The sequence below is a fragment of the Paramormyrops kingsleyae genome, chromosome 3 (assembly GCF_048594095.1).
Source record: "Paramormyrops kingsleyae isolate MSU_618 chromosome 3, PKINGS_0.4, whole genome shotgun sequence".
NCBI lineage: Eukaryota > Metazoa > Chordata > Actinopteri > Osteoglossiformes > Mormyridae > Paramormyrops > Paramormyrops kingsleyae.
In genome coordinates, this window is record NC_132799.1 from 6,554,989 (window position 1) to 6,582,161 (window position 27,173).

At 39.6% G+C, this 27,173-nt stretch overlaps 1 protein-coding gene across 2 annotated transcripts in view; it reads left to right on the top strand.

Moving 5' to 3' along the window:
- macrod2 (mono-ADP ribosylhydrolase 2) overlaps positions 1-27,173 on the top strand; it is a 429,071-nt gene that overhangs the window by 141,691 nt on the left and 260,207 nt on the right. For both annotated transcript variants that reach the window (XM_072709500.1, XM_072709501.1), the window contains exon 5: positions 10,839-10,955. In XM_072709500.1, the coding sequence (XP_072565601.1) occupies positions 10,839-10,955 (117 nt within the window). The remainder of the gene's footprint in view (positions 1-10,838; positions 10,956-27,173) is intronic.

The following is a 27,173-nucleotide window of genomic DNA, read 5'->3' on the forward strand; positions in this document are numbered from 1 at the left end:
CAGACTTTTTAACTATTAGACATTATTTTCAAATGCCTTCCTATGGTTTAGCCAAACAGCACATTTGGGACAGTGGGCCAGTGACTGTACAGAGAATCTCTCATATTCATTCAATGCTTGTGTTTAATATTGAATGACATGAAACTGCACTTGATTAGCCAAAAAATCAATGACGCTGAAGACAACTTTCTATTATGAAACATAATTCATGAAACAAATAACCCAAAACTAGATCTGCCAAAATGAGTACTGTCAAAGCCTTAAAAAGGAAGAAAAAACAAGATAAGGTATTAAGTTTGCTGGATCTCTGTGGTGATCCAGTTTTATTTTTCTTGTTGTTGGCAAAGTGGTTTTTCAAGTCGGGAGGTTGACATGATTAGTCACTGTACTTTATGGTTAAACACTTTGATTTAAAGACTAAAATGTGGCTCAGAGACTGGATAGATAAAGGAAAAGATGCAGAGGATAAAAAATCATTCTGAAGTCTGGTTATTCCTGTGGTTTCTAGTATTCTTGTATGAAACCTACTTTCATTCAGGATATAAAAAGAAGTTTTTCATTCTTGACTGACGAAAGGAACACACACACACATGCACACACACAGTTAAAAATAAAATAACAAATAGTTATCCAGAGTTCTGTATTACTGCCCAAACATTTTTTGTTGGAAAAAATAATTCATAGACTGAATTTGTATTGGAACCTTAAGGGTTATTTTTTTATAGGCAACTTACTTCTTTAAAGACAAATTTACAGTGGTTTTATGTATTTTAAAGGAAATTCAATACAAACCTCCATGAAGCCCACTTCAAAACTAGCTTCCTGTTTGTATTGCCAGGTGGAGGTGCTGGTGATTGTGGAGACAAGGGGCCAGAGAGCATTAGAATGATGGAATCTACCATGTCTAAGAATCCAGGCTATTTTCTGAAATAGATCTATTTTGGCCTGTCATTTTTCTGGGGAGTTTCCAGTATGCCTGGGCTGCACGCCCCTGCTGTCCCACAGTGCTTAGCAAATTGTAATCTAATATTTACCCTTTCATTGCATTTTCTCATATTTACTTTACTGGAAACAAGATGCAAAATCGAAGAGCAAAACCAATTACAAAAGCTAAGTTTCAGCCGCTATCACGACCAGTGCATTAGCTACCAATGCCGGACTTTGAAGTACCCCTTAATGAAATAGTACTTGAGGAGAAAGTGGTTTCAGTCTTAATTTACAGTTACTGGAAATTGTAGTGGCTGGCACGTTCTGAACAGCAAGTATGACAATGATGTATGTAACAATCTATGTTTTCACATGAAGTCTGTTTTGTTTTCCGTTTGAAACAGAAATTAAGGACAACAAATTTGGGATAGCAATACTACACATCACTTAACCGGATTAAGATCAAATAGAAGCATTTTTCTCTCAGCTGACAGAACCACGGCAAGAAGTAAGGCCCAACGTTTTCCTGCGATAGGTTAGATACTGTATTCACAGCCTGCGCTGCCTCCGCCAGTACACACAGGTACTTACCGATAGTGATTGTTAACATGGCTGTTCATCTCAAAATAATCTGAACTAGGAGTCAGTTAATAGTTTGCATTATGTACAGTGTATGTATAATGCTAAAGCTTGATAGCTCCCCAGTATCATGTGACTAAAGGAAGGCAGAGGCAAGCTGCATATGGACAGGATCCAAAGAAAGCTGAGTGTGTTCAGTACATAGTTGGAGGGAAGGTCTTCAGAGGGGAGGTCATCAGTGACAGAGGTTGTATTGGTCATTTAAAGCTGGCGGGAAATTGACTTATCTGCGTATGGCTGAGCGAAAGTATTAAGGCATTTACCAAAGGGCCACATTGATTTCACCTCATTGCAAGCCTGCACACCACTGCCTGCTCTGCTTGCATTGAAACAGTGGCCTTTAGCTTTTCAAGCTTATGTTTTTCTTAATTCTGCAATTACGGCTCCGGGAGAAAGGTCAGACTGAAAGTGCCATTATTTCACACACCCCCCCCCTAAATCTGCATCCTCCCCCACTTCTTCCCTCTGTGTCAGACTGACAGTCTCCATTATGGTCGTAGGCCCTGGTAATATGCATTTAATTGGTGGTTTTATTATTGTTGTTTCATAAATCATCGATGTTCAACAATGGTCTTATGTCCTTTGCCTCACCTTTGCCTTGGCTGTCCTTTGAAGGCTTGTTTGTGCCCCATACTCCTTTGAGACTAGAGGGGCTGAAGTTCAACTTGTGTGGGTCATTTGTGATAGGGCTGCCAGGTTAGAGTTTTCTGGAGCTATCATCTTTGAAAGCAGTAATTTAAAATAGCCATTTATGTTATTGGCCTTTGTTCCTTTGAATAAATGTAGTTCTTGCAGTCACTGATCCTTAATTAGGCTCTTTTCAAATTTGCATGAGATGATTATTGTGTTACATTTCTCCTTTGAATTGGTATGTAAATGTGTGATGTCAAACTTTGAAAGTATTTAGAATTTGGGCTATAAACCTTTGAGTTGCATTGTTGTGTTAGCCTTCTGTGCGTTATACTACCTGCATTTGTTTCTTCTGACAGATGCTTGCTGACAAATGTTTATGGAAACAATTTATATTTGTGTTTCTCAATAAAGTTTATAAAGACTGATAGCAATACGTTCTTCAGTTGATGAACACCAAGAGTGAGAGCTGTTTTGGAGATTAACTATGACAGAATACAGTTAATGACTTTTTATACTCTATTTTCCTACTCAAATTTAGTTACAAAACACAATTTTAACGATTAAACTATAATACATATTATATAAAATACACAAACGTTTTGAAGTGTATTTTTATGCCTTATATGAGCTGAGGGAGTGCTGTGGAATGTAGTCTCTGTGTGCCAAAAGAAATGTAACCTCAGAGCCAAGTCAATAATAACCATATCCAGGGGAAGAAGATGGATAAGACGAAGCTGTATGAGAAGTGGAAGGTGAGGAATGAGTGTGATGTGGGCAGACAGGGATGTGTGGCCACTGCGTTTCTGAGAACAGTGGAAAGCCAGCAGTCGGGCCAGAGAGCCTGGCCCCATGTGCAGCTGTGTTTTGGGGACGGGGGGAAGCTCTGTAGGTTCATGCACTTCATCACCTGACACCCTGTTCTAGAGCATGCAATGAGTGAGACAGCAACAAGAGATAATGTGCATGAGAGAAAGCGAGGAGAGCAGCCTCTTGAAGCCTGGGAGGCCAGGTCAGCTGGCACAGACCATGACGGTGCCAGGGAACCTGATTAACGGAGGAGCTGGATATGTGAGTGCGACAAGGTGGGCAGAATTTGGAGAATGTGGGCTGGTCCCCAACGGCAGGAGGCAGGAGCCTCAGTTTGGGACGCCCCAATAACAAAGCCCGGGGGAGGGGTGCAACTGCCGTGTCACCAGGCATCTGGCACCACAAGGGTCCGGCTCCAGCCCGTCCTCAGCTGTCATACTTTATGAACACAATTGCAAGTCCAGATGACACTATAGTAACCTGACCTGTAGGAGGCTCTTTTTTTTTATTGCGCCGGGAACAGTGTTTTCTTTGAAAGCAGAGATTCTTCAAAGTTTTTAAGCTTGTATGTGGGGAAAAATAGTTTTTGAGTAGATAATGATTTTAGATATGGATCAGAGGGTACATTTTTGTGCAGTGTATAAAATGTACATTATAGACAAATCGTAATAATAAGAAATGAGAGTAAGAGGCTGCTGGTTTGTTGCATAGCAAGTATTAAAAGAATGGCTTTGAGGAGTTGAATTTTGCTTGATTCCACTTCAGAATTTAGTGTCTTCCCCTCATTCTTTCAAAATAAAGCCATATTTTCTTACTGCCAGAATTAATTTTGAGATGTGCATGGATCTGATGAAAATGTGGACAGTGAAAAAACAGATTTTTTTGTGAAAAGTGGTAAAGCTCAGTTAGCTTTATCAATAATCAATAATTTTTCTAGTCCTGTAGGTGGTGTGTGAGGAAATGTTGACCATGCAGTGTATGATCTCTTAACGCTCAGGTCATTGAATTGGCTGACACAGGCAATTGACACCAGAATACAAATGTATGCTTTGCAGACACTAATAGGTGTCAATGGAGACTGAGATCTGAACTTCCCGCTGAGATCTTCTGCACTTTTAACCTGGCAATTTAAAGATCTTTGCTACTTAAATGCCATTCAGTGTTAAATTAGGCAGAATAATTAACATAGTCCTACATTCACATTTGAAGCTGATGCATCTGCAGGGTCAGATAGGTTGGCATACGAGGGCAGCAGTACTTTGTGGGATCACTGACAATGAAGGCTTTGCTTTGACACCTGACTTATTCACTAGCATGGAATAATGTGGAAAACAAAAATGATAGTAATGGAAATAAAAAAAAAATCAGCAGAATGGTATTTTTATTTTCCAGTTTTGCAATTCAGCTTTTTAAGCAAAAGTACCTGCCGTAGTCTGACCTCTATTCCAAATTCTGCTATCAGCATGTGTGTGTGTTTTTTTTTTTTATTTTTTAAATCAATCATTATTGCCACAAAAAAGGTGATTTTCCCCAGACCAAGTTTTTTGGTATTTTCAAACAAAATCTTGATTTTAGGTTCGAATAGGTATTGCTAATTCATTAAACATGTTTATTACATATAAGGTATCTAGCCAGGTCTTTGCTTTGAATGTCCTTTGTTTTCTAAGTACTGGCAGCTCTGCCTGCTGCTCCAGGTTTACCGCTAAACACATGGCTATTAAGCAAGGACATTTCCATGGATGCTGTTTCACAAATTTATAAAGTCATTAGTATATTTTTGAGCCTCACTTTGTACCACTTAATGTCTAAATAATGGTGCAATAAGGAGCCTTGCAGCAGAATTCTTGATCAGCTGAATCATCCTTTTTGACTGACACATCCACAGCTAATTGTTTTAATCCTTCGTTAGCAATGGGATTAGAGTCCTGCATAATAATTATTGCTGTCATGTTGGAGTATACACAGGAGTTCCGGCTGTGCTTCATCTTCATCAGTTCCTAACATCATTCAAGTGATATAAGATCTCTTCCATCTTATGGCAGATCAGCAGCTGGAATCTGCCTAATGGCTAAGATTCGATGACCCAGGAATGTGATTGGCAGCAGATTGATTACGGATTAATGTAAATCATTAGCCCTATTAGTGAAATTTGTTGGCTATAAAGCTAGCTATGTCGAGAACTGCAAAGTTGGTGAAATTGACTGTTGAATAATTTTTTTCCCTCTAATGACTAAGATTTGATCAATAAAAACTTCTGTTTTTTCCCCCCATTAAAATAAAAACATCGTTGGATAATACAGACACTGTCCTCTCTACATAAACATCTTTTTGAAAATAATAGTCCCTGAGCCAAAACGTGAGTGTTTGTCACGAAGCGGCTTTTGCAGGTCACAAAAGACTTCTGCAGCTTTTTCGCTCTGTCCAGTTCTAAGGGTCCCCCTGCTCCTGCCTTAATTTAAGCTTTCAGCCTTTGGTCCCAGTTGGTCTTATTTATTTATTTTAAGCTTGATTTCTAAACTAGAAAAAGTACCGAGTGTCAGAAACCAATTAGGAGGGAAAAATTACTTCTAACAGTATTTCTACAAAATATGGTATGAAATAAATGCAGAACAAAGAACTTTAGCCTGAAAGATTCCTGGTTATTAGCTTTGTGAAGCCAAGAGGCACTTTGCCTTGTGAATAATGTTGAGAAGAGCTGGTGGAAAAGTTATCAAGGAGTGCTTTAGCTGGAAAAGAACGATGGTAAGCTTTACTAGGGCATTGGAAACTGCATGCTGCCTTGGTCTAGGCAGAGCCTGAGGGTCTGAGAGTACCCCCCGCTCACACTCCCCCATAGATGGAGAGGCCAAAGATGTCCTCACTGGAGGAGAGCAGGCTTCAGGGAGAAGTACCAGGATGTCTTCTCAAGATGAAATGTTGGGTGAAGATGAATAAAACTATCCCACATAGCCCCTGAAATGGGGGTTGGGTCAGTGCATTTGTGTTTGTACGCATGTGTATGTCTGGGCTTGAGAAGGCAGCTTTAGATGGATGAGGGATTAACAGATTCATTTCACCGGGGTGAGAAAAGTCAGACGGGAGCAGATGCTCTGACATGTTGACTGGAAGGGAAACTTCCCTTTAAAAGGCCCAGGTGGTGCAGTGGTTTGAAGGTGACTTAAGATATTCCAGTTAGCATGACCATCTGTATATCGCTTAGCAGAGGCTTTTTCTAATATGTTTTCCCCAAGTCTTTAAACCACCCCCCCCCCCCCAAAAGGGGTAGATAAATTACCTGAGAGCTGTAAACATTGGATGAAATTTCACTTTTGTGCAAAGCAACAGAAAAGGATATTTTTCCCCAAGAATTATGTTGCGATGGCAAAAGGCGTTGCAGGCTGTGAAAGCGAGTCATCGATGAGAAGCCAGTGCTGTGGGAAAGCCTGTTGGCTGTAATCTCCAGCATTGTAACTCCGTTGGTGTCATGTTTTGCATATACATTATTTATTTGCCTGGCAGGCACTGCTTCCCAGGTCGATTTATTACATGCGACTGACCCTCCCTATGCTACTTCTGCATCTGCAGGATTTCAGTTATTACGACAGACAAATATTGACAAAAATATATTTAGTTTTTGTGTAAATAATGTACGGATGTGGTATATATAGAATTTTGCATTCCCACTCCTTGGAAAGATTAACACACACATGTAAAGTTTATATTGACTCTGACATTTCACTTTCTCTCCCAACCAGTTTGGAGTCCTTAAGGTTTACCAGTGCTCGGTTGAGATACCACAGTGCCCTCATGGTATTTTTCTGCCTGGTGACAAGTCTTCCTCCTTAACTGCTTCAAAGTATTTAAAAAAACAAAAACAAAAAAGTCATTAAAATGTAAATGACTGTAATAGAGAAAAGAGTCAGAGGTCTCCGAATGTGGGGTCTGACGGGAAGCACACAATGTGAATGCTTCAGTTGGGTGCCACTTTAATTATGTATGTGCCTAATCACCCATGCTTTTTTCAGGTGTTCCTTTCCGATTGCGGGTCCGTGTTAAATCCCGAGTGCCATGTTATATTGAAGGTGGGAAATAAACGAGACTCTGCTTGGAAATGCATGGACTTTTAGGCAAGACTGATTTCATGGGACGAGGCCGATGATCTGCATAGTAATGCAGCATCTTTCTCCACAGAGGTGACTGTAAATGCCACACTTAGTTAATGAAGACAACAGCCCATTTCTGTGTAATCGCACTGAGGTCTTTAACTCCAGAATCATTTGGGAATTACTTTGAAATCCCAGTTATATTAGAAAATAAATTGATGCCAAGATTGCATCTGGGTCACTCTGGGACTTACTTACGTCATTGATTTATTTTTGATCTGCAAAGATTCTTTCAGGCAGTATTGACAAAATATAATAATTAAAAAAACCCAACTTAACGTATTCAGCAATTATATTAAGACCACATGTACTGTATACCTGTTGTCAACGTGCTGTAGTATTTTACAATATAATTGTGTGTGATCATGACTTTATTGAGCAAAAAATTGTAGGTGGACCTTGTTGCCATTTTATCTTATCATTTGAACTTGAGTTATTTGACCGTTTTTATGATAAATGTCCTGTATTCTTCAGGTAATGGCAGTTACCATCTGAGTACTGTATGAATGCCTTTTCGTGTTGAGGTTTCAGGTATGGCTGGAAACCTGATATGTTAGAAACTTCCCCATATCCAGGGGTATTTTGAGTATTAGTCTATTACAGTATTGTTTTCTCCTGCTTTCTAAAATCCATGATCCGACTTAATCTTGCAGGTTGTCTTAATCCTTAATCTCATCCACAGTGAAACACTTGCCTTCAGGTGACATTGACAGAATGGATGCCTTTTGATTTTTAATAAATAGGTTTCTTCGTAAGTATTTTATCACACAGGGTCACAAATGTAATTTGAAATTATGAATCCGGTGGATGGACTTCACCATCTCCTCAACTTAAAAGGGGACAGGACAAGTAACAGTGATTTCATCTCTGATAAAAAGTCAGGATGAAAAATGTTTTTTTTTTTTTTTTTTTTAAAAAAACACCAAGCTTTCATTTTTATTTCTGAGTGGGTGAGGAGGAAAAAACACCCCTTTGCCTGGATGGATAACCTTGCCTGGTTTTGTCTTGAAATGGGTTTGTTGAGAGAAAAAGGAACACAGGGATGACAGATGGCCTAGATACATCCCTACTTCTGTAGACCCAGTACAAGAGCCCTCCTGTAAAGTAGAGCCTGTGAGGCGACTCAAGGAAAATATATGGTATAATATTGATGTTAATAACCACTCATGTTTATCACATACTGGCTAATGTAATCATATTTATGTTTTAATCTTTCCTGATTCTAAACTCATCTTTTATAACTTATTTAAATGGTTGAAATTTTCCCCATCTGGAACCCTAAAATTCAGCTTTTACAGTGGCAGTTGTGGTGGTGACCCTAAAAATCAGCTTTTACAGTGGCAGTTGTGGTGGTGACCCTAAAATTCAGCTTTTACAGTGGCAGTTGTGGTGGTGACCCTAAAATTCAGCTTTTACAGTGGCAGTTGTGGTGGTGATCCTAAAATTCAGCTTTTACAGTGGCAGTTGTGGTGGTGACCCTAAAATTCAGCTTTTACAGTGCCAGTTGTGGTGGTGACCCTAAAATTCAGCTTTTACAGTGGCAGTTGTGGTGGTGACCCTAAAATTCAGCTTTTACAGTGCCAGTTGTGGTGGTGACCCATACACTTGGCTTCCTAAAGTTTTTGGATGTACTGCTGTAGTTGAAAAATAGTTTAACTGCAGTGGCAGTTATTAATCCTGCACGGAAATACATGAAAGTGGCTGGAATTCACTATCCTATGCAATACAGACAGTATTTATGCTGTTCAGATGTTGCAGCCTCTTGTTTATACTGCCACCTTTTCTGATTTGTAGTGTTTGAATGTTTTGTTTTGAAGTCTGGTTATTGTCCCTTATTTGAATGCTGGCCAGATTTTCCCTTTGCGTTTTATTTCTGTATGCAGTACCACTGTTTTTAATGTTACATGCTAATTTTTGTAGCTTTCTGTTGTGTTCTCACAGGAGTTTGTCAACCACCCAACTTCTCACTGCAAGAGAGGCCACTTAAATCACAACTCACAGTATCAGGATAGCGTCATCAATCGGATGCATTTGTTTTGTCAGTTGTCAGTTCCGTGTACACAAATTCACTAAGAATGTGAAACACATACTGTAGATTATAAAGTAATACATTGGTGATGATAAAATGGCTGAAAGATTATCTGCATTTGCTTATAAAGGTGCAGAAATGTCCTTAGAAAAAAGGTTCCTTTTGAAAATTGCTAGATACCTTTTCAAGGGAGTATTGGAATCAGTCTCTCTCAACTTTCTGTCCTTCAGTTCATTAAAGTTGATTGATAGACATGAACTTTTAGCAGAGGAAAATTTAGGATCCAGCTGCTGTACTTGACTGAATGAAGCTGGAAACCCTGCCTTGTGAAATACTAGACAATCCTTTCAAATTTATGAAAAGCTCAGGGCTTTAACAGAATAACATTTAATCACTGTATGAGAGCCCAAATTCTTAATTGTAAAGTAATTCTTACCGTAATAATAGGTCAGTTGCAAATATGTCAATAAATGTGCCCTTGATTCTCTCACTAGACAAGTAAAGCTTTCCTTTTGTATGATATTTTGTATAAGATCATCATCTCAAATCAAATCTGTTCATTGTATTTCTAGTTTTTTTTTTTGAAAAATAGAGAAACCAGACAATTTTTAAATTATATTGTGTGTGTGTGTGGGGGGAGGGGGGGTGTATTGAAAAACGGTTTTCATTGAGAAATGAAGTTTGTGTGCAGTTCTGTCATTTTTCCAGATGGATCTGTTTCAGGTTCACAGGCAAGTTAGCTTTCTGCTAAACATATAAAAACAGAACCTGCGATATTTCATGGACCTTTTATATATGACTCTTCACGGGGTGTCCGCTTTTGGAGACAGATCATTTAGAGTCCTACCCCTCTGTTTCGTTGTGCACGATGGGTCATCGTTACGAATATCCTGGCTTAAAAAAAAAAGTCCGATGCAGGTGGGGGGTCGATATGTTGTTTTTTTTCTTTCTTTTTTTTTTTTGGAATGTTTCCAACTGAATAACCTCTGTTACTATATGCAGTATGTTTAGGAGTTTTCAACATTTACTGTAGATAACAATGTTATGATTGATTTTGGATGTTTATTAGTGAATTAGAAGATGAGAATTAAGAAATCATAATTTGGCGGAATTGCAATTTCATGTAAAATACATTTTCTGTTAATGGAGAATAGTAGGAAATGTCTGTGAGATGTTTACCCAGCAGTCTCTGAAATTTTCAGACTGCAAAGGTCTTTCAGGTTAGTGGTCAGAAAAGGTGCCGTGTGGGGGGGTGGGGTGGACTTAACACAGTAATGTGACACATAAGCCACTTATGGTAATTCAGAAGTATAATGATCTTAAACTTGATAAATGAAAATGGGAAACATCTGTTCAGCATTTCTATGATTGAAAAATTACTCTTATATTTCTTTAACTGTTAGGCGATTGAGAGGCCCCCTGTTTTTATTTTGCACTTTATATTATATTCTGTTTTTTGAAGAATTTTTTTGTGTCAGTGCTGCTTCATGGCACATTCGACAAAAAGTGGTGCCTTCACTAATGTTTCAGCCGAAAGTTATCGCTGTAAAAATCTATCTGTCTGTCTGTCTGTCTGTCTATATCGATTGCTCCATCTGTCTGTCTATCCATCCACCCATCCCTGCCTAATAGTGGACTGACCAGCCTCTCTTCTCTTCCAGTGGATGGCTGCATACACAAAGCCGCTGGACCCTGCCTGTATGACGAGTGTCATACACTGAATGGTTGTGAAACGGGCAATGCCAAGATCACCGGTGGCTATGACCTCCCAGCAAAGTGTGAGTATGAAGAACATGCTAAATAGGCATGTTTCTGTCCATGTGTCATGTATGCAAGCGTAGGTATGAGTTCCTTAGAGGGTAAGTGATTGTGGATACAGCTGGGGGGGCGGGGGGGGGGGGCTGCAGTCGGACAGAAGCAATTATTCTTAATATCCTTGTCACTCCGGAGATTTGCTGCAATTGCCATCCTAGTCAAAGCTGAACAAACAGCAGCCTTAATCACCCTTAAATGAGACATTGGCATCTAAAACACGCATACATCCGATACTGTTCAGTCAAACCAGTCAGCAGTGTGCTGTCAGGATTCTGTGGTAGTGTAATTCTGCTAGGACTTTTTATCTGAGGAAGCCTTGATTCTTCTTGTACAGATTGCTGTGATATGGGTACTGCATTCAAAATGTTGTTCTAGACTCTTGGCAACAGTTGTTTGTAGTAACTGCAAGTCTCAGATGAACAGGAAATGATTATTAGGCTGACAAACCACTTAGATGAATGAGAGAGGTGAAATGATTTTGCTCGTACTGTTGCAATATGCTAAATGGTTATATGTGTTCGTCTGTATGTAATGTTAAAGTAATTCCAGTGCAGATGTTGACCTGCTGATCTTGAGTATCTTAAAACTTATCACTCTGAAAATAGTGTAGTTTCTTGAAATGTGTCTATTCTATATTTGTGATAAGTAATATTTGATGGAACTCATGGTTATATGCTATTTGTAGCCTGAATTCTTGCAGTAAAGTACTAGCATTAGCAGACTGTGGTTCTGTGCTTTCAGCCAGCAACGTTGGTTATGAGGTCCTCTGTTTTTGCACAGCCAAACATGGCATCTGGGCAGTTGTGATTCACTGCTGATGTTCACTGCTTTGGAGCATGCTGGTTGTAATTATTTCAAGACAGCTCAGAAGTTCTTACTTTCATTACATTATTTAATGACGTTCAGAGAAAAAGGTTTTTAACTGTTTAAAATGTATTTCATGTTTTTTTCCCCTCACCTGACATTCATGTCTTATCTAAACTGTAAAATGATTCCGTTATGCATCACTTCCATCCCTAAAAGAGACGACGGTTTTGCTGCTACTTTAATAGAAAAAGGTAATCTGTAAAAGAAATATGACATGCTTTTGCCAATCTATCTTGCTGTAGACTAGGCGTGAGCATGCTTTTTTGTGCTGTGAAATGGATGTGGTTTTGTATAACTATTGACAGTTTCTATTCATTTTTAGTCTCACCTCCTTTTTTCATTATCAAGGAGTCGCCTTTGCGCCCCAAACCCCAGGGAATTATGGGCCGTGGGCTGTTGTCTCTTGTTTTTTTATGCTGCATTCCCCCCCCCCACCCCCCACCTCCCTCCTTAATTCTGGTTTTGTTTGCTTTCGGCTTTCTTTTGAATCACATGCAGATTATTATTTTTTTTTACATTGTACCAAATCAGAGGTATTGTGTGAGTGACAGTATCTTAACAGTTAACAGTATCTCTGATTATGTGTGAGAACAATGCGAATTCAGTTAACGGTATCTTTCATTGTATGTTAGAACAATGTGAATTCAAGGAATGCACAGGTAATTGTTGTTTATTGCTGTTGGCCACTTTCGAACGTGATCACTATTGTAAGATGTTGAAGAAATTTTGCCATGGATTTTTTAACAAAAAAATTTTTTTTTTAATTAAATCAATATACCTCCTTTTCCCCCCGATAGTGCCAACAATGTGTCTGTCTCTTAATTCAGAATTTTCACAAATTCATAAGATTATACCATGGAAGAATAACAATGACCTTGATGAGAATTCGTTTGGTGTCATTGTGTTTGTGCTGTGGTACACACTCATCTGTCCACATTACTCCAGTTATATGGACTTTAAACTAAGCTGTAGAAAGGTTTGTACTCTGGGTGTGCCGGATCTGGATTTGAAACTAACGCATACATATTTTAATACATCTCCTGCCAGGATCTGTAGAGAGTGCGTATTTAAAATTTAACATGAAAGTAAAACTCCCTCAGCTGCAGGAAGGGGGATGGTTTTTCTCAACTCTCTCTCTTATATATCCAGTGGGGTATTTTGTCCCTCTTTGGTGCTTTTGGAAACTAAGCAATCAGTGTAAGTTGTTGTTTTTATTGTGGTAAGATATATTATATTTTTAAAATAAGCTAATCAGTTCCATTTCGGTTAATGATAAGTTTCACTAGTATAATAGAAGTGCTTCGTATTAGATGTAATAAAATTAACTCATAATATGCATATAAATATTTTAAATAGTGTGTTAAAGTTGGAGGTAAGTTATAATAATGCAAGTATGGTAATGACAGGAGAATTTAATAGGAATCCGCATAGTTGGTAAAAATCTTTTCCTCCAAAATCAAGCATATAAATGGTGCTGTTTGCATTTATACGATCTTACAAGCTGTGTTTGGTGTATTTGTGCAGATGGTTCAAAATACAAAATGTGTAGCCTCCAGCAGTAAGATAAAACCAGACAAACAGACCAGTTTGAATCCATTGTTGCCATGGTTATATATGTGGGAATATAACTTGATAATTTTATCTTAGGATCAAATAAATTTTGCTTCAGCAGTGTGTACATATAGATCAGTATTAAGATATATGGGCAGTGTGCTCCTGTGACAATGTTTTTCTTCGTCTGCATCATTGTATTTATTTATTTCAAGTGCCAGAGGATAGAGAAGGTGACAGATGGTTCGTTTACTGATAATGCCTTGGCAGACTCAGAATTTTCCAAAGTGGACATTCTTGCTTTCTTAATTTGCCAGAAAGCAACGGCACTTTTCCCCAATCCATCACTGAAAAATGTATACGATTCTCAAAGTAGGCAAACACTTACTGAAAAGAACTGTTCAGAAATAGATTTTTGCCTGAGGCCCTGATCCAGCACTGCCTTTTCTCAAAAGTGCTTTCCTTGCTGGCTGTTCCACTCATTTGACACCTTTACCTGCATGTCATTTTAACACACTCACTTATATATGTGTAGATCTGTATTTTTTTTATCAGAAAGAAAGTGTTGAACCAGGGCAACCAGCCTCCTTTATCAGAAATGACCTGCCTGCCCAGACACAGTGGATGAGATGTTTCATCCAGCATTTGGTAGAGCCTGAATCCCCAAGCCTGCATGTTTTATTTATTTATTTATTTATTTTTTATCTCCACATGCCATCCCAAGCCACCACATGCCATCCCAAGCCACCACAGGCCACTCGCAATTCCCTAAAATTCACTTGAAAAGTTATGACATACTCTGTCCTCACTCACATTTAATGACTGTTTTCTTTATTTGAAAAGGATTAATGGCTATTAAAGATAAAGTTATTGACTCCTTTCAAAGCTTTCAAAATTTTAATTCCTTGGAGGAGACATAAGGCAAAAATCCCATTGCATTCATGGGGTTTATATGACCACCTTTTACCCACTGTGCAAATTAAGGGGGAGGAAGGCTGCTGTTGCCCACGGATCTTAGCAGCCCCTATATTTTTGGGCAAAGGTGCTCTGACTGCTCTGAAGTGGATTCTCATCATTTATAGAATAATGAACCTTTACAAAACAGTATTTTTGATTACTGTTCCCTTTAGTTACTTTAGGGGGCAGCACATAACTCATTGGGCTAAGCCTGTGTGCCTGTGATCAGAAAGTCGCCAGTTCAAACCCAGCATTGGCATGTCTGTGAGTCCTTGAGCAAGACCCTTAACCCCCAACTTCCTGGGTGCCGTAACAGGTAGCTGCCCTTCGCAGCCAGCTTACTCTGCCTACAAAGAGCAAGTTGGGGGAGGCGTAAAGAGAATTTCCCCATGGGGATCAATAAACTATCAATTATTATTATTATTATTATTACTTAACATTACAGTCCTCTAGTGTCTGTACAGCTCCTGTAAAATGTAGCCTCCCACCAGACATAATGTCAGTTGCATGAAAGTGTCACAGATCTTTGTTTGAATAACAGATACAGTTCTATTTAGTTTCTATTATAGCAATTGGTAATTGCTATCATTTATTAATAATTTCCACTCAGCTCTTAATAATTAAAACAAGAAATTGTGATTTCCATTATCCAGCATTTTAGAAAATAATCCGTCGCTGCTTAAATATTAATCATTTAAATTTAAATTGGCTTATGTTTCAATTTAGCCTGTTTAATACCATGCATTTGTACATATGCATGAAGCAGATTAAATTAAGAAAGCTTCCCATTTTACTTGTAAAACCTTGCGACATTTAAAGATTTTGAAGTGCTATTATAAATGTTTGGTTTGGGTTTGGGGGATGTGATGTATGCTATTCTTACAAAACAATAGCCTTTATCCTAATATTTCAGTGTACACCCCATAATTTAATATATCTTCTCTTCAGACTCTAAGTATTCTGGGAAAATGTTGATTGGCACAAGATCAGCTTATGCATTAACAATCTTTTACAATGAAATTGTGTATCAGTCTTTATGCATATTTTTTCTATTTTACTACTCAGTAACAGTCTAAATCAAAAATTATTTTCTCATCTTATAAAAATTCACGATACAATATTGGATAATAAATTATAATATTCCAACCACTTTATAAAATTAACATGAGAAGACCTACCCCCACATTAATTTGGTCAGGAGTGTAAAACAAACACAAGGCAATACAGAATAATATAAAAGTCAGCATTAATTCTTTAGACATTTTAGAGATTTTTTCATTTATTCGGGAGCAAGTAAACAAAAAAAATCTGCTTCTTAGGTTGCCCAAGGTCAGTGAAAACAAACAGGCAGGGATTGTTTAGTACGGCCTGATTTGTTGGTGGTTGACCTGGTCGAGGACGCCGCTCTCACTTCCGTTACCCCCTATTGGCTGCTTCAAGTGCCAGTCTCATTGGTTAATCAATACCGGTGTTGGCCACCGGTGCCTTGGCTTAGTGCCCCTTCTTACGTTAATCATTACCAGCTGATGAGCTTGAGCACCTGTGCCGTTTGATCCTGTTCTTCTTTGCTTCCCCTGTCCTGGGTTGTTTGTGTGTTAGAGGGGGGCTGCAGTGTTCAAGGTGAAAGTAATGTTGGTGTACAGGTAGACCTACATGTGAGAGATTACTATTGAGTGAGGAATGGCTGAGGCGGGGGTGGGGCAGTGCAGTGGTTGGCACTCCATGTGTGTTCAGTTTGCATGTTCTCCCCATGTGATGAAAAGCATTATTAAGTAACTGGAGTTACCAAATTGCCCTTAGGTGTGCATGTGTGAGTGAATGATGTGTGAGTGTGCTCCGTGTTGGGTCAGCACCTCACCTTGGGCGGTTCCCTGCCTTGCACCAATAGCCTCTGGGATAGGTTGCGGACCCCCTGCGACCCTGAATAGGACAAGCAGTTACTGAAGATGGATGGATGGATGGATAGATGGATGGAATGGCTAATGCGAGGCATGAGGGGGAGGCGTAACAAACACGGTGACGATATGCCCAACTTGCTGCTTTTGTGTGAAATTCTGTGCAGCTTCTGACCTGTGGAAAATTTACCATATGGTAGATATTCCATTCAGCGACTGTGATATTGATATCGCGTACTTTCTGCAACACAAAGGTTTAGGCTCACCGAGTAGGTGTTCTGTGGGTACTCTGGATTCTTCCTGTACATGAACTAGTGTCACTAAATTACACTGTGTGTGTGTCCTTTGATTGATTAGTGTCTCCTGTGAGTCCTGAGCTTAATCAGATAGGTCTGTGGCACACCGTGGCCTCTAGCCAGTGGCATTATGCCAGTCACCAGCTCTGCATGACATTGAGACTCAGATATTTTGTTTTTCCTCTTTATCATCTCCTTCATTATACCGCTTTCTGCAGCTTCTTCATTAGCTGAAGCAACACTTCATTTCTGATTTTGTGCAAACTGAAGTCGGCCAGCATTAGGTACTTATTTAAAGAATTTCTTGTTAAGTCTTGGTGTGCTTGTGAAACTTAGGACTGTTAAGGTCCGTTTCATGCACAATGCAGGCAGAATGTCAGTCCTTAGACCTTATTTCCTTATTTCTGTTCTGTTTAGCCTTAAAATGCCAAGCAACCGATTGGATGATTTACAGTTGTTAGAATTTGCCAGATGAAATAAACAATGGTAATGTCCTGCAGATAAAATACTATTCAGTTTTTTGCAATACTATTAGGTTACAGTTCCTATTATGTGTTTTGGGTTTCTGGGGATGTTTCATTAAGTTATGGAGAAACTGAATGCTGGCAGCTACTCTACCTTTTTCTGATCAGCGGTTTATTTATTGTGTGAAATTGTGATTTTATCGTACAGTAATATGAATGATCATTTTGTTGGTGCACATGGATGTACAGGGTGGGTATTGCTCGCGTTATACAGTATATGAAGCCTGCATTGGCTGCTGCCAAGACCAACACTTGGGTTGAAGATCTGTTTTGCAAGCAGGCTGTGAATCAGGTCTTTGTTTTAAGTGACTTAGAACCTCCAGTCCCACATCACACAGGGCCTTTGAAGTCCAATAATGAGCAAAATAGGCCCTTAGCCAGCATATAGAGAAGGATAATTGCTATAATTTATTAATAATTCCTCTCAACCCTTAATTATTAAAACCAAGGTGTCACTGGGTACTTGTAAAAGTGCAGCTCATTTATGTCAAGGTTCACAATCTATTTAGTGAAAGGTAAGAAGAAGCTCAATGCAAGCAAGTGGTAACTTTCATCTCTATTAGTCCCACTTGGCATGAACAGGTTACATTTTAATATGCACTACTACATCTCAGTCAGCACTCTGCATTGCCATTAGGTATGGAAAGGGCAGCCATATATAATTCGAGCGATGACTTCCGGTCGCATTCTCCTTGTAGGGCATTTGATTCTTAACCCTGTAATGAGATCTCTGGCCTGTTTGTTGTTTTTGCGATCTGCTTTGCTGAAAAGGATCACATTTTATGAATATTTAATCTCAACTTCATAGTCCGCTGAGATTTACATAATTAATCTTACTGACCACATTATATTAATCATCAAATCCATTATTTTTAATTTTCTTTATTTCACTAATCTAAACACCTAAAATTCTACATGCATATTTCACCACTGCTTAATGAGCAATGGTTGTTCATGTGGTTGGTTGGGGTTTAACATTTTATTCTGGTCTTAATTTCACAGTAAGCAACATGGCCTGTGTTGGCTGTGCACTTTAACCACTACTGCTGGCTGGCTTTTCATGAAGTAGTTCACATACCTGCCCTGTGGTCCTGCAGAGGGGAGCCTCTTGGGATCAGCATGGACAACATTCTGCTTACAAGTCAATGTCCTTAAGCCCTCACCCCAGTGCTGCCCTTCTGTGGGGAGGAAGAGCAGGTGCTGCAGGGCTGTCTGTTATCAAAGCTGAGCCATGGTAGCTTCTCATACAGAAATACACTGAAACACACACACACTTTCACCCATCAGCCCTGTGTACTGTATACTCACTTCCATCTCCATATTGGCACATGGTTAGGAAATGATTTGAAGCTTTCCCATTTTTCTGCCACATGTAGAATTCAATATGGCAAATTGTTTTATTCATAAAAACAAATTCCGTAGAGATGGGGAAAGTCACCGTAAATTGAAATGTCATAGCGAAACAGTTTGTATTTTAATGGGATTTTTTTCCCGTTTTGCTTGTGCTTAAAGTGCAGTCATTGTGGAATGAATAATTGAGTTTGTGGTAATAGATCAACTGATGGGACTTGATAGGTATGAAAATACAGCACATTCTGTGCTTTTAAGGCTTGCATTTCAGTGGGGAGAGGAAATCTATTTGATGTAAAATCAAATGTTGGATAAGACCATAACTTTATTACATGGTTAATTAATTTGAATATGTCTGTCATTTAACATTTAACTTCACCTTCATCTTTAGTGCTTCAGAATAGTATTTGTCATGATGATGTTAACGAAGCAGTAGGTAAGTTTATGGTTTGCCCAGAAGGGAAGTGGAGTTTATCACGAAGTCCATTTATTTATTTATTTATTTAGCCATCTCCTAAAATCATAGGCTTTCTTTGTTTGTTGTCAGATATGAAGTTTGAGTATGATTACAGTTGTACAGTTTACTGCATGTCTGCAAAGAATGTACTTTTATTCTGTATTGTGAAATTGTTTATAAATTCCCATGTTGCAATAGAATGTCAAACTTGAAAACAATAGAATTTTTCTTGTTTTTCAAAACTCAAACACCCATCTTCTAAATCCCTTTTTAATATTCCGTCGTCAGGATACAGCCAGCTCATTTTCTGTCGAGAGTTGTTACACGTTCTTCTGCTTTCAAATCACGTCACACAGTTGCTAATCTGTGAACAAGAGGCACTTACTCTGCTGCAAGTGGACGGCCTGTCATCCGTGAAAGAAAATAGTCAGTGTGGCATGTACTCAGGGCTGCCTACCTGTCTGCTCTGAAGGACGACATGGCTTCTTACTGCCAGATGTGAGGGCCTCATATTTACAGAATATGTGTCGGAATAATACCGGTCATTAATATTTGATACATTCCCACTAATGATCACGTGAAAAATCTTTCACATGCCCTATTTAATCTGAGAGACTGTGCCGTCTGTTAGTTTTACTCTGTTTGGCAAATAAAAATTAATCACTGCAAAGTACCCTCTATTAGTGTAGATGCATAGCTCTGATGAAATTACCCTCCGTTCAAAAAAAAAAAAATGATGAACATCATTCTTTTGGATAATTTAGGCAATTTGGGCTGTAGACCTACCGATCATCAGAAAGTCGAAAGCAAACAACCTTCTGTAAAGACCATCAGTGTTCATCAGCTCAAGTACGTTTTTGTGGCTGAACTGCAGGCTTACATTTTTATGGAAAGCAAAATTACAGCAAAAAAAAAAACAAAACTAATGTTCCTGAAGTGGGACCAGTGGCTGTATTCTATGTGTAAAACTGGGTTTAGGTGTTTGAATGGAGTGAAAGGCATATTTCGCAAACGAGAGACACATGAGAAGGTGGTTATAAAGTGGACTTTACTGGGCCAGTGAAAGGGAACAGTCTCAAAGGGACGGGAGACCTTTATACTCCTTACTTACGGTAGCCTTGTTGTGTAGGACATTTATATGCAGTGGATTTACGGTTCGTATGTTCACCATATTTCTCTCACTGCTTTATTGCAGCATAAGCATTCCTGCTTACAACTGGTGGCAGTAGTCTCCTTTCTGAAAAGCATTATCAAGCAGATTTTAAAAATATATACTGGACCATTAGGAACTGAAGCTGCCTTTCCTCATCCAAGACACCAGCTTGCCCACAGTAAGAGGAACTCAGGGCTGTAGCCACTGAGGTCCAGATGGCATTAGGCCAGTGCTTTTTTTATTCTAATTTTTTTTTTAATCCTTTACATTGAATTTCATTTGCTGAGAGCACAAAAAAAAATGAAATGATGGGTTAAAGTAACCAGCCTTACATGCAGTTACATTGTTGCAGCAGGGAAATATGAATCTGCTTGCTGTATTTCATGTGACTCATCTGGACATTAGCATATGATGATAACAATCTGTATCCCTGTGGCCTGCCTGGGGGGCCCGTCACTACAAAAAAGGAAGAATAAAACCCCCCAAAACTCAGCAGTAATGAATGGTGGACTGTGAACAGTTACCCAGCACTCTATAAACGTCACTCTGCCGAAAGAGCAATATATCACGCTGCTTTTCCCCCCTCAAAGAAACATGTCGCTCATAGCCGTACAATATCTCTTTTGTCTTTTATGTGGCACGAATGTCTGACTCTCATAGCTTGTGAATAGTTAATTGAACTTCTATTTGAACAACATCTTTTTTATTAATAAAGTAATTATGCTGGGGAATTACAGACCAGAGTGTGCCTGTATGCTTTTTTTGTTGAAGGTGTGTAGCTTTGCACACATTCACCATTTACTAAACTAATGGTAAAGTTGCACGACTTTTAATAAGTGCGTTTGAGCCCTGTGTAAGACTCCAGTCCAACTCATGCATAAATAATGTTAAGGGCAGCTCCGATAAAGCAGATATGGACACTGCCACATCTTTACTCCAGGGAGCGTCATTAATCACCTGAATAGCTTACAGGTGTGTGAGGAATGCTGGGAAATGAGAATGGCCTGGCAGCAAATGTGGGAAGAAAGGGCATGAAAAAAGTGGTCCGCAGAGTCCTGAACAGCCAGAGAGCAAAGCAGTCGTTCGGCTGCAAGTTACATGAATCATTCTACCTGTTGACTGGTTCAGTCAGAGTTACTGTCAGTGCACGGAGATTCCTGTCCGTGTGCGTACAGCTTCTTTCTTTATTTGGGGAAAAATTTTGTTCACAAAAATGTATCCAAAACATCAAAACCGATATTGGGGAGTGACCCTACAAAACAAATTTTTGTCAACTTTAAGGTCAGCTTTAAATAAGGAAGTTGGAAGTTTTTGTTTTGACTTCCATATCTTTTGGAGTTTTGATAAAATTTGCATATTATTTGTGTTTTTTCATCTAGTGCCAATGTGACGTTGCGACAATAGTAGGCATGGAATGAATGTCATCGCATGAAGTGCATGAATACAACATGCCTCTTATGGTGAATAATAGTGTTTGGGGAGTAAAACTCACTACATTTCTTTTACAAAGTCCAGTGGGAATTATTTTTTAAAAAAGCTTTTGTTGTGTAATATGCTGCATCTAGAGAGCGGGAGCATTGTCTGCTAGTAAGTAATCAAGAGTTATTTCTGCAAAGCCGATCTAATCGCTTCAAGTGAGACGGGGGGGTTAAAAACAAGGCATTATTGACAAGTGTGGGTTTTAAAAACCCAAGCTGTTTTCGCACCCCCTTCTCAGGGCTGTTTGTGTTTCCTAGACCCGCTGGGCTGTCTCTTTGCCTGGCCTCTGGAAGGCCGCGTAATTTAGTCATTTTGCCTAAACGGTGATGCTGTAATTATGTGGCATCAGCTGCCTGCCTGTCAGGATGGTGGAGAGTGGTCATCTATCATGGAAGATACTGGGAGAAAGGACTTCCGGAGTGAGTGGGGCTGATGGGCAGGGAAGGTCAGCTAGTTTATAAATAGCAGCAGTTAAGTGCAAAAGGAAAAAAAAACACTAAATAAATAAAACCTGTCCAGTATTGGTGAAAATTACTGGTGCTGGAAATGTGCCGTCCGAGTGGTGGTAACGTTATAGCAGAGTGTCGGTGTGACCCTGAAAAGCAGTAATATATCAGGAGGGTGTATGGGAAGGTCACAGCAAAGTAAGAAACATACCGCAGGCTTACTTTGGCGGGGGGGGGGGGGGGGCTGGGCTTTCTTTGAAGGTGTCAGAATTGCTTTCTTGTTCCCACGGCCCAGCTTTTCCAACTGTTCCCACCCCTGTGCACCCTCTTTCCAGAGTGGAGAGTTCCACATCGTCATATCACTGGTGACCTTAGGTGACACTGGTCAGTGTTACGGAAGGGATGCCCTCGGGCCTCCGTGAATGGCAGTTAGTGCTGTACACTAACTTAATACAACAAATGCAAAGACTAAATACAATAATTTTTGAAATATATATATATAATCTAATTGGAAAAACAACAAGCATTTTTGTTTAGATAAAGGGCTTGTCCTAATCTAAATTTGGGTGCCAGAAGGAGGAGCTGATACCTTTAGCGAGATGGATTTACGCCGATTGACAAAACAAGTTCATTTAACATTCAGGCCTTGCATCACTGGCCTCGGCTCATCGCATCGAGCAACAGATGTGGGCGATACATCATCCTCCCATTCGATTTGGCGAACCTGGCAGGATGGCCGCCTGTGTTCTCAGTGGAAGATTTAATATTGTTTAAATATCTTACCTCATTGCAGATTGGTGAGTGAGCAGTGCTGCAGTGCACTGAGATCCGTAGGATAGGAGGGCAGCAAACTACACGGGTGACACATTTTAGTCCTGAGCTCAAGGACCTTGACCGATGGTAATCTTGGTCTGTGGCCTTCCATGCTCAGACACTTGTCAATAGTTTATTTTAGATTTATTGATTGATTTACTTTAACCCATAGGCACTCTGTGCTGTGTCCTGTTATTTCAGGTGGATGGAGAAAAGTGTTGTGACGCTTCTGTGAAGTGTTGTTTACTTTATTATCACATTGCCTTTACATTTTTTCTTAAAAAAATGTGGGGAAAAAGGTATTTAGAAAGTGGATGCCGGTTTTAGATTCAGGTTTTGGGTTTAATTATTACATTTAACACTGGAATTGAGCTTTTGTTAATTCTCTATAGAATTAACTTGCAATACATTATGCAGTATATCGGTACACCAGCTCCAGTTCAGTACATATTATCAATACGGTTACATATATATATATATATATATATATATATATATATATATATATATATATATATATATATATATATATATATACACTCACCTAAAGGATTATTAGGAACACCTGTTCAATTTCTCATTAATGCAATTATCTAATCAACCAATCATATGGCAGCTGCTTCAATGCATTTTGGGGTGTGGTCCTGGTCAAGACAATCTCCTGAACTCCAAACTGAATGTCAGAATGGGAAAGAAAGGTGATTTAAGCAATTTTGAGCGTGGCATGGTTGTTGGTGCCAGACGGGCTGGTCTGAGTATTTCACAATCTGCTCAGTTACTGGGATTTTCACGCACAACCATTTCTAGGGTTTACAAAGAATGGTGTGCAAAGGGAAAAACATCCAGTATGTGGCAGTCCTGTGGGCGAAAATGTCTTGTTGATGCTAGAGGTCAGAGGAGAATGGGCCGACTGATTCAAGCTGATAGAAGAGCAACTTTGACTGAAATAACCACTCGTTACAACCGAGGTATGCAGCAAAGCATTTGTGAAGCCACAACACGCACAACCTTGAGGCGGATGGGCTACAACAGCAGAAGACCCCACTGGGTACCACTCATCTCCACTACAAATAGGAAAAAGAGGCTACAATTTGCACGAGCTCACCAAAATTGGACAGTTGAAGACTGGAAAAATGTTGCCTGGTCTGATGAGTCTCGATTTCTGTTGAGACATTCAAATGGTAGAGTCAGAATTTGGCGTAAACAGAATGAGAACATGGATCCATCATGCCTTGTTACCACTGTGCAGGCTGGTGGTGCTGGTGTAATGGTGTGGGGGATGTTTTCTTGGCACACTTTAGGCCCCTTAGTGCCAATTGGGCATCGTTTAAATGCCACGGCCTACCTGAGCATTGTTTCTGACCATGTCCATCCCTTTATGACCACCATGTACCCATCCTCTGATGGCTACTTCCAGCAGGATAATGCACCATGTCACAAAGCTCGAATCATTTCAAATTGGTTTCTTGAACATGACAATGAGTTCACTGTACTAAAATGGCCCCCACAGTCACCAGATCTCAACCCAATAGAGCATCTTTGGGATGTGGTGGAACGGGAGCTTCGTGCCCTGGATGTGCATCCCACAAATCTCCATCAACTGCAAGATGCTATCCTATCAATATGGGCCAACATTTCTAAAGTATGCTTTCAGCACCTTGTTGAATCAATGCCACGTAGAATTAAGGCAGTTCTGAAGGCGAAAGGGGGTCAAACACCGTATTAGTATGGTGTTCCTAATAATCCTTTAGGTGAGTGTATATATATAATAAAGAAACCTTAATCAACCTGTTTCACACCAAAAGCAAATATGGCCATAGTTTCCTGATGTGGCGTCCCAATGCTGTGATGCATCTCGCCGTCGTTCCCATGAGTCATTTCAGGTTTAGTACCCTGCATAATGCTGCTGATTTTCTACTGTCACTCCTGTCCTTAAACACTATTAACTGTCTAATAAAAGCACATATGGCTCCCAATAAAGTGTAATGGGCAGTGCATCGCCAGCATTCACACCGAGAGAGAGGCACCACAAGACCACATTGTCCATTTCAACAAATAACCAAATCATTTTCACTCTCCCCAGTAATCATCCCGCATTTACACCACCTTCCCTGGGTATATATATTGTGTGTCACGTGATTTGAGAGAAAAAGCCGTCTCTGATAGGAAGTCGGAATTAGACTAAAGCAATTTAAAGGTACAGAGAGCAGACTAAAAAATGTCAAATCTGCTTAACACTGTTGTCTCCCAGCCCCAGGTTTGCAGATTCAAATGTTACCTCTGCTGTGTGTGGAGTTTGCATTTACCAACTGGTACTCCGCTTTCCCCCCATAGTGCAAGGGCATGCCTCGCTAAAGGACCCCACACTAGATATGCCAATGGTTGGGTGAAAGGATGCAAGGAGTGTTCCTTTTTCTGCCTGTAGATGGTGTAGTGGTTAAGCCTTTTACAGATATACCTTAAAGCAAATCAGAAAGGATTTAACTTAGTGACTGCCATTTTTTGGACTTATAAAGTGGGCAGTGGTGGCTTAATGGTTAGGGAAGCGCACTTATAATTCAAATATTGCAGGTTCGAATCCCCGACCAGCAAGGCACCACTGAGGTACCCTGAGCAAGGTACCGCCCCCAAGCACTGCTCCCCGGGCGCTGAATTAGCTGCCCCCTGCTATGTCACATTGTCACATATGGGTTAAATGCAGAGAAAACATTTATAAGAAAAAAATTATAAGAAACTTTGTACAAACCTTTTGATAATAGTTTAAAGGGTAATTTGATGTGACTCGCAATTTTAATTTATTTAAAATGTACACTACCAGTCAAAGGTTTTTGCACACCACAGGATTTGCACACCACTTTTCAATTTATTTCATAAACTGCAGATTTTTAATTTTTGTTAAGCATTGTAAAATCGAGTGAACAACTATAAATGAAAATAATCCAATAAAGTAAAATAAAACAAGTTTCCTTTATAACGTGGGAATAGTATGTAACAGTGCATGTCTGACACCCTATTACCTGGTTGCATGGTGATGGCATAGTCAAATTCTAGACTGTCCTTTAACTTTAAATGCACTAGTTAAGTGTTTCATCCCATGAAAAAGAGCAGTATTCAATGTTCCTTGTAGAAAGAAATGCCTTCAGTTTTATCTGCTGTTATAATTGCTAAAGGAGGTTGCTTTGATGAATCAAAGATATGACATTTTCTTGCCAATAAAGGTTCTTTGTAGAAAATCTCAGTTTGTGCAAAAACTTTTGACTGGTAGCGTATGTCTCTCTCTCCTGTGTTTATACATACTGAGCACAAGTCTAATCACACTGCAAGAAATCAAATAGTCTTAGAGATTAGCCCCTTCTGCTTAAAAAGATGAGCTGCAGATGATCCTTGCAAATAATCAGTGTCGTAACCCTGGCTTTGGGCTGAAATGCTGTAGGCCTAAATATGCTCTTCAGAATATCAGCATACCACCCTGCAGCCACAATACAGTGCCAGAGAATCTCCTTTAATGTTCCTGGATATTATTAGTCAGTACTTTCACTGTTCCTTGGATACCGCAGGATATGGCACATTCAGTGGACTGTGGCAATGATGAGATGTCGCTCCCACAATCGTGCAAAGGAAGTAGTCTTTTGCAGCACGCAACGATGCACGCAGATGTTATCCGGAGTGTAGCACAAGCAGAGCTGATGATCTCTGGCAGAGCCTCGGATTGATGGATCTCCAGTCACACACCGTGACAAAGCCTGACTTGTGGATGTGTTACGTCTGTATCACAAGGATCGCACTGATGGCAGCTCAGGGACGTATCTGGTGTTACAGGCATGTGGTGTGGGGACTGCCGATCTGCCATCCCGTCTAAACCATCCGAGCATAAGGGCCCAGAATGCAGATGTGGGAGGAAAAATGCCTCTTTAGCAGTAGTCCGTTTTTAATGGGGTCCACAAAATATGCATATTTGTGGACTTATCAGCAAAGTGCTGAGTGATTAAATGCTGCATTTACGATTCCTTCTGTAGTATTTAGGTCAGGAAGTGCTGTTTGACATGAAGGGAAAAGAAACACGGAATAAATAGAAATCAAACAGCTAAAATTGGTATATGATGTTAGCCTGGCCAGATGTCCTCATTGCATCCACCTATTTTCAGGAGGCAATGAATTATAGTACATTTTTGATATGCACAAAGTTTATCTTGGGCAGACCGTTTTTACACTGCTAATCTTGAACTTTTGTTTTGGGAGGTGACCAGTAAACATTATAAGCTCTTCAGGAGCCCGTGGTGCCTTTTTAGATTTATGAATGTGGGGGAGAGAAGGAGGGAAAAAAAAATGAATTGCTTCAGCTAAAGTCATGAATAATGTTGGGGCAGCACTGATGAAAAGGTGGGATGTAGAG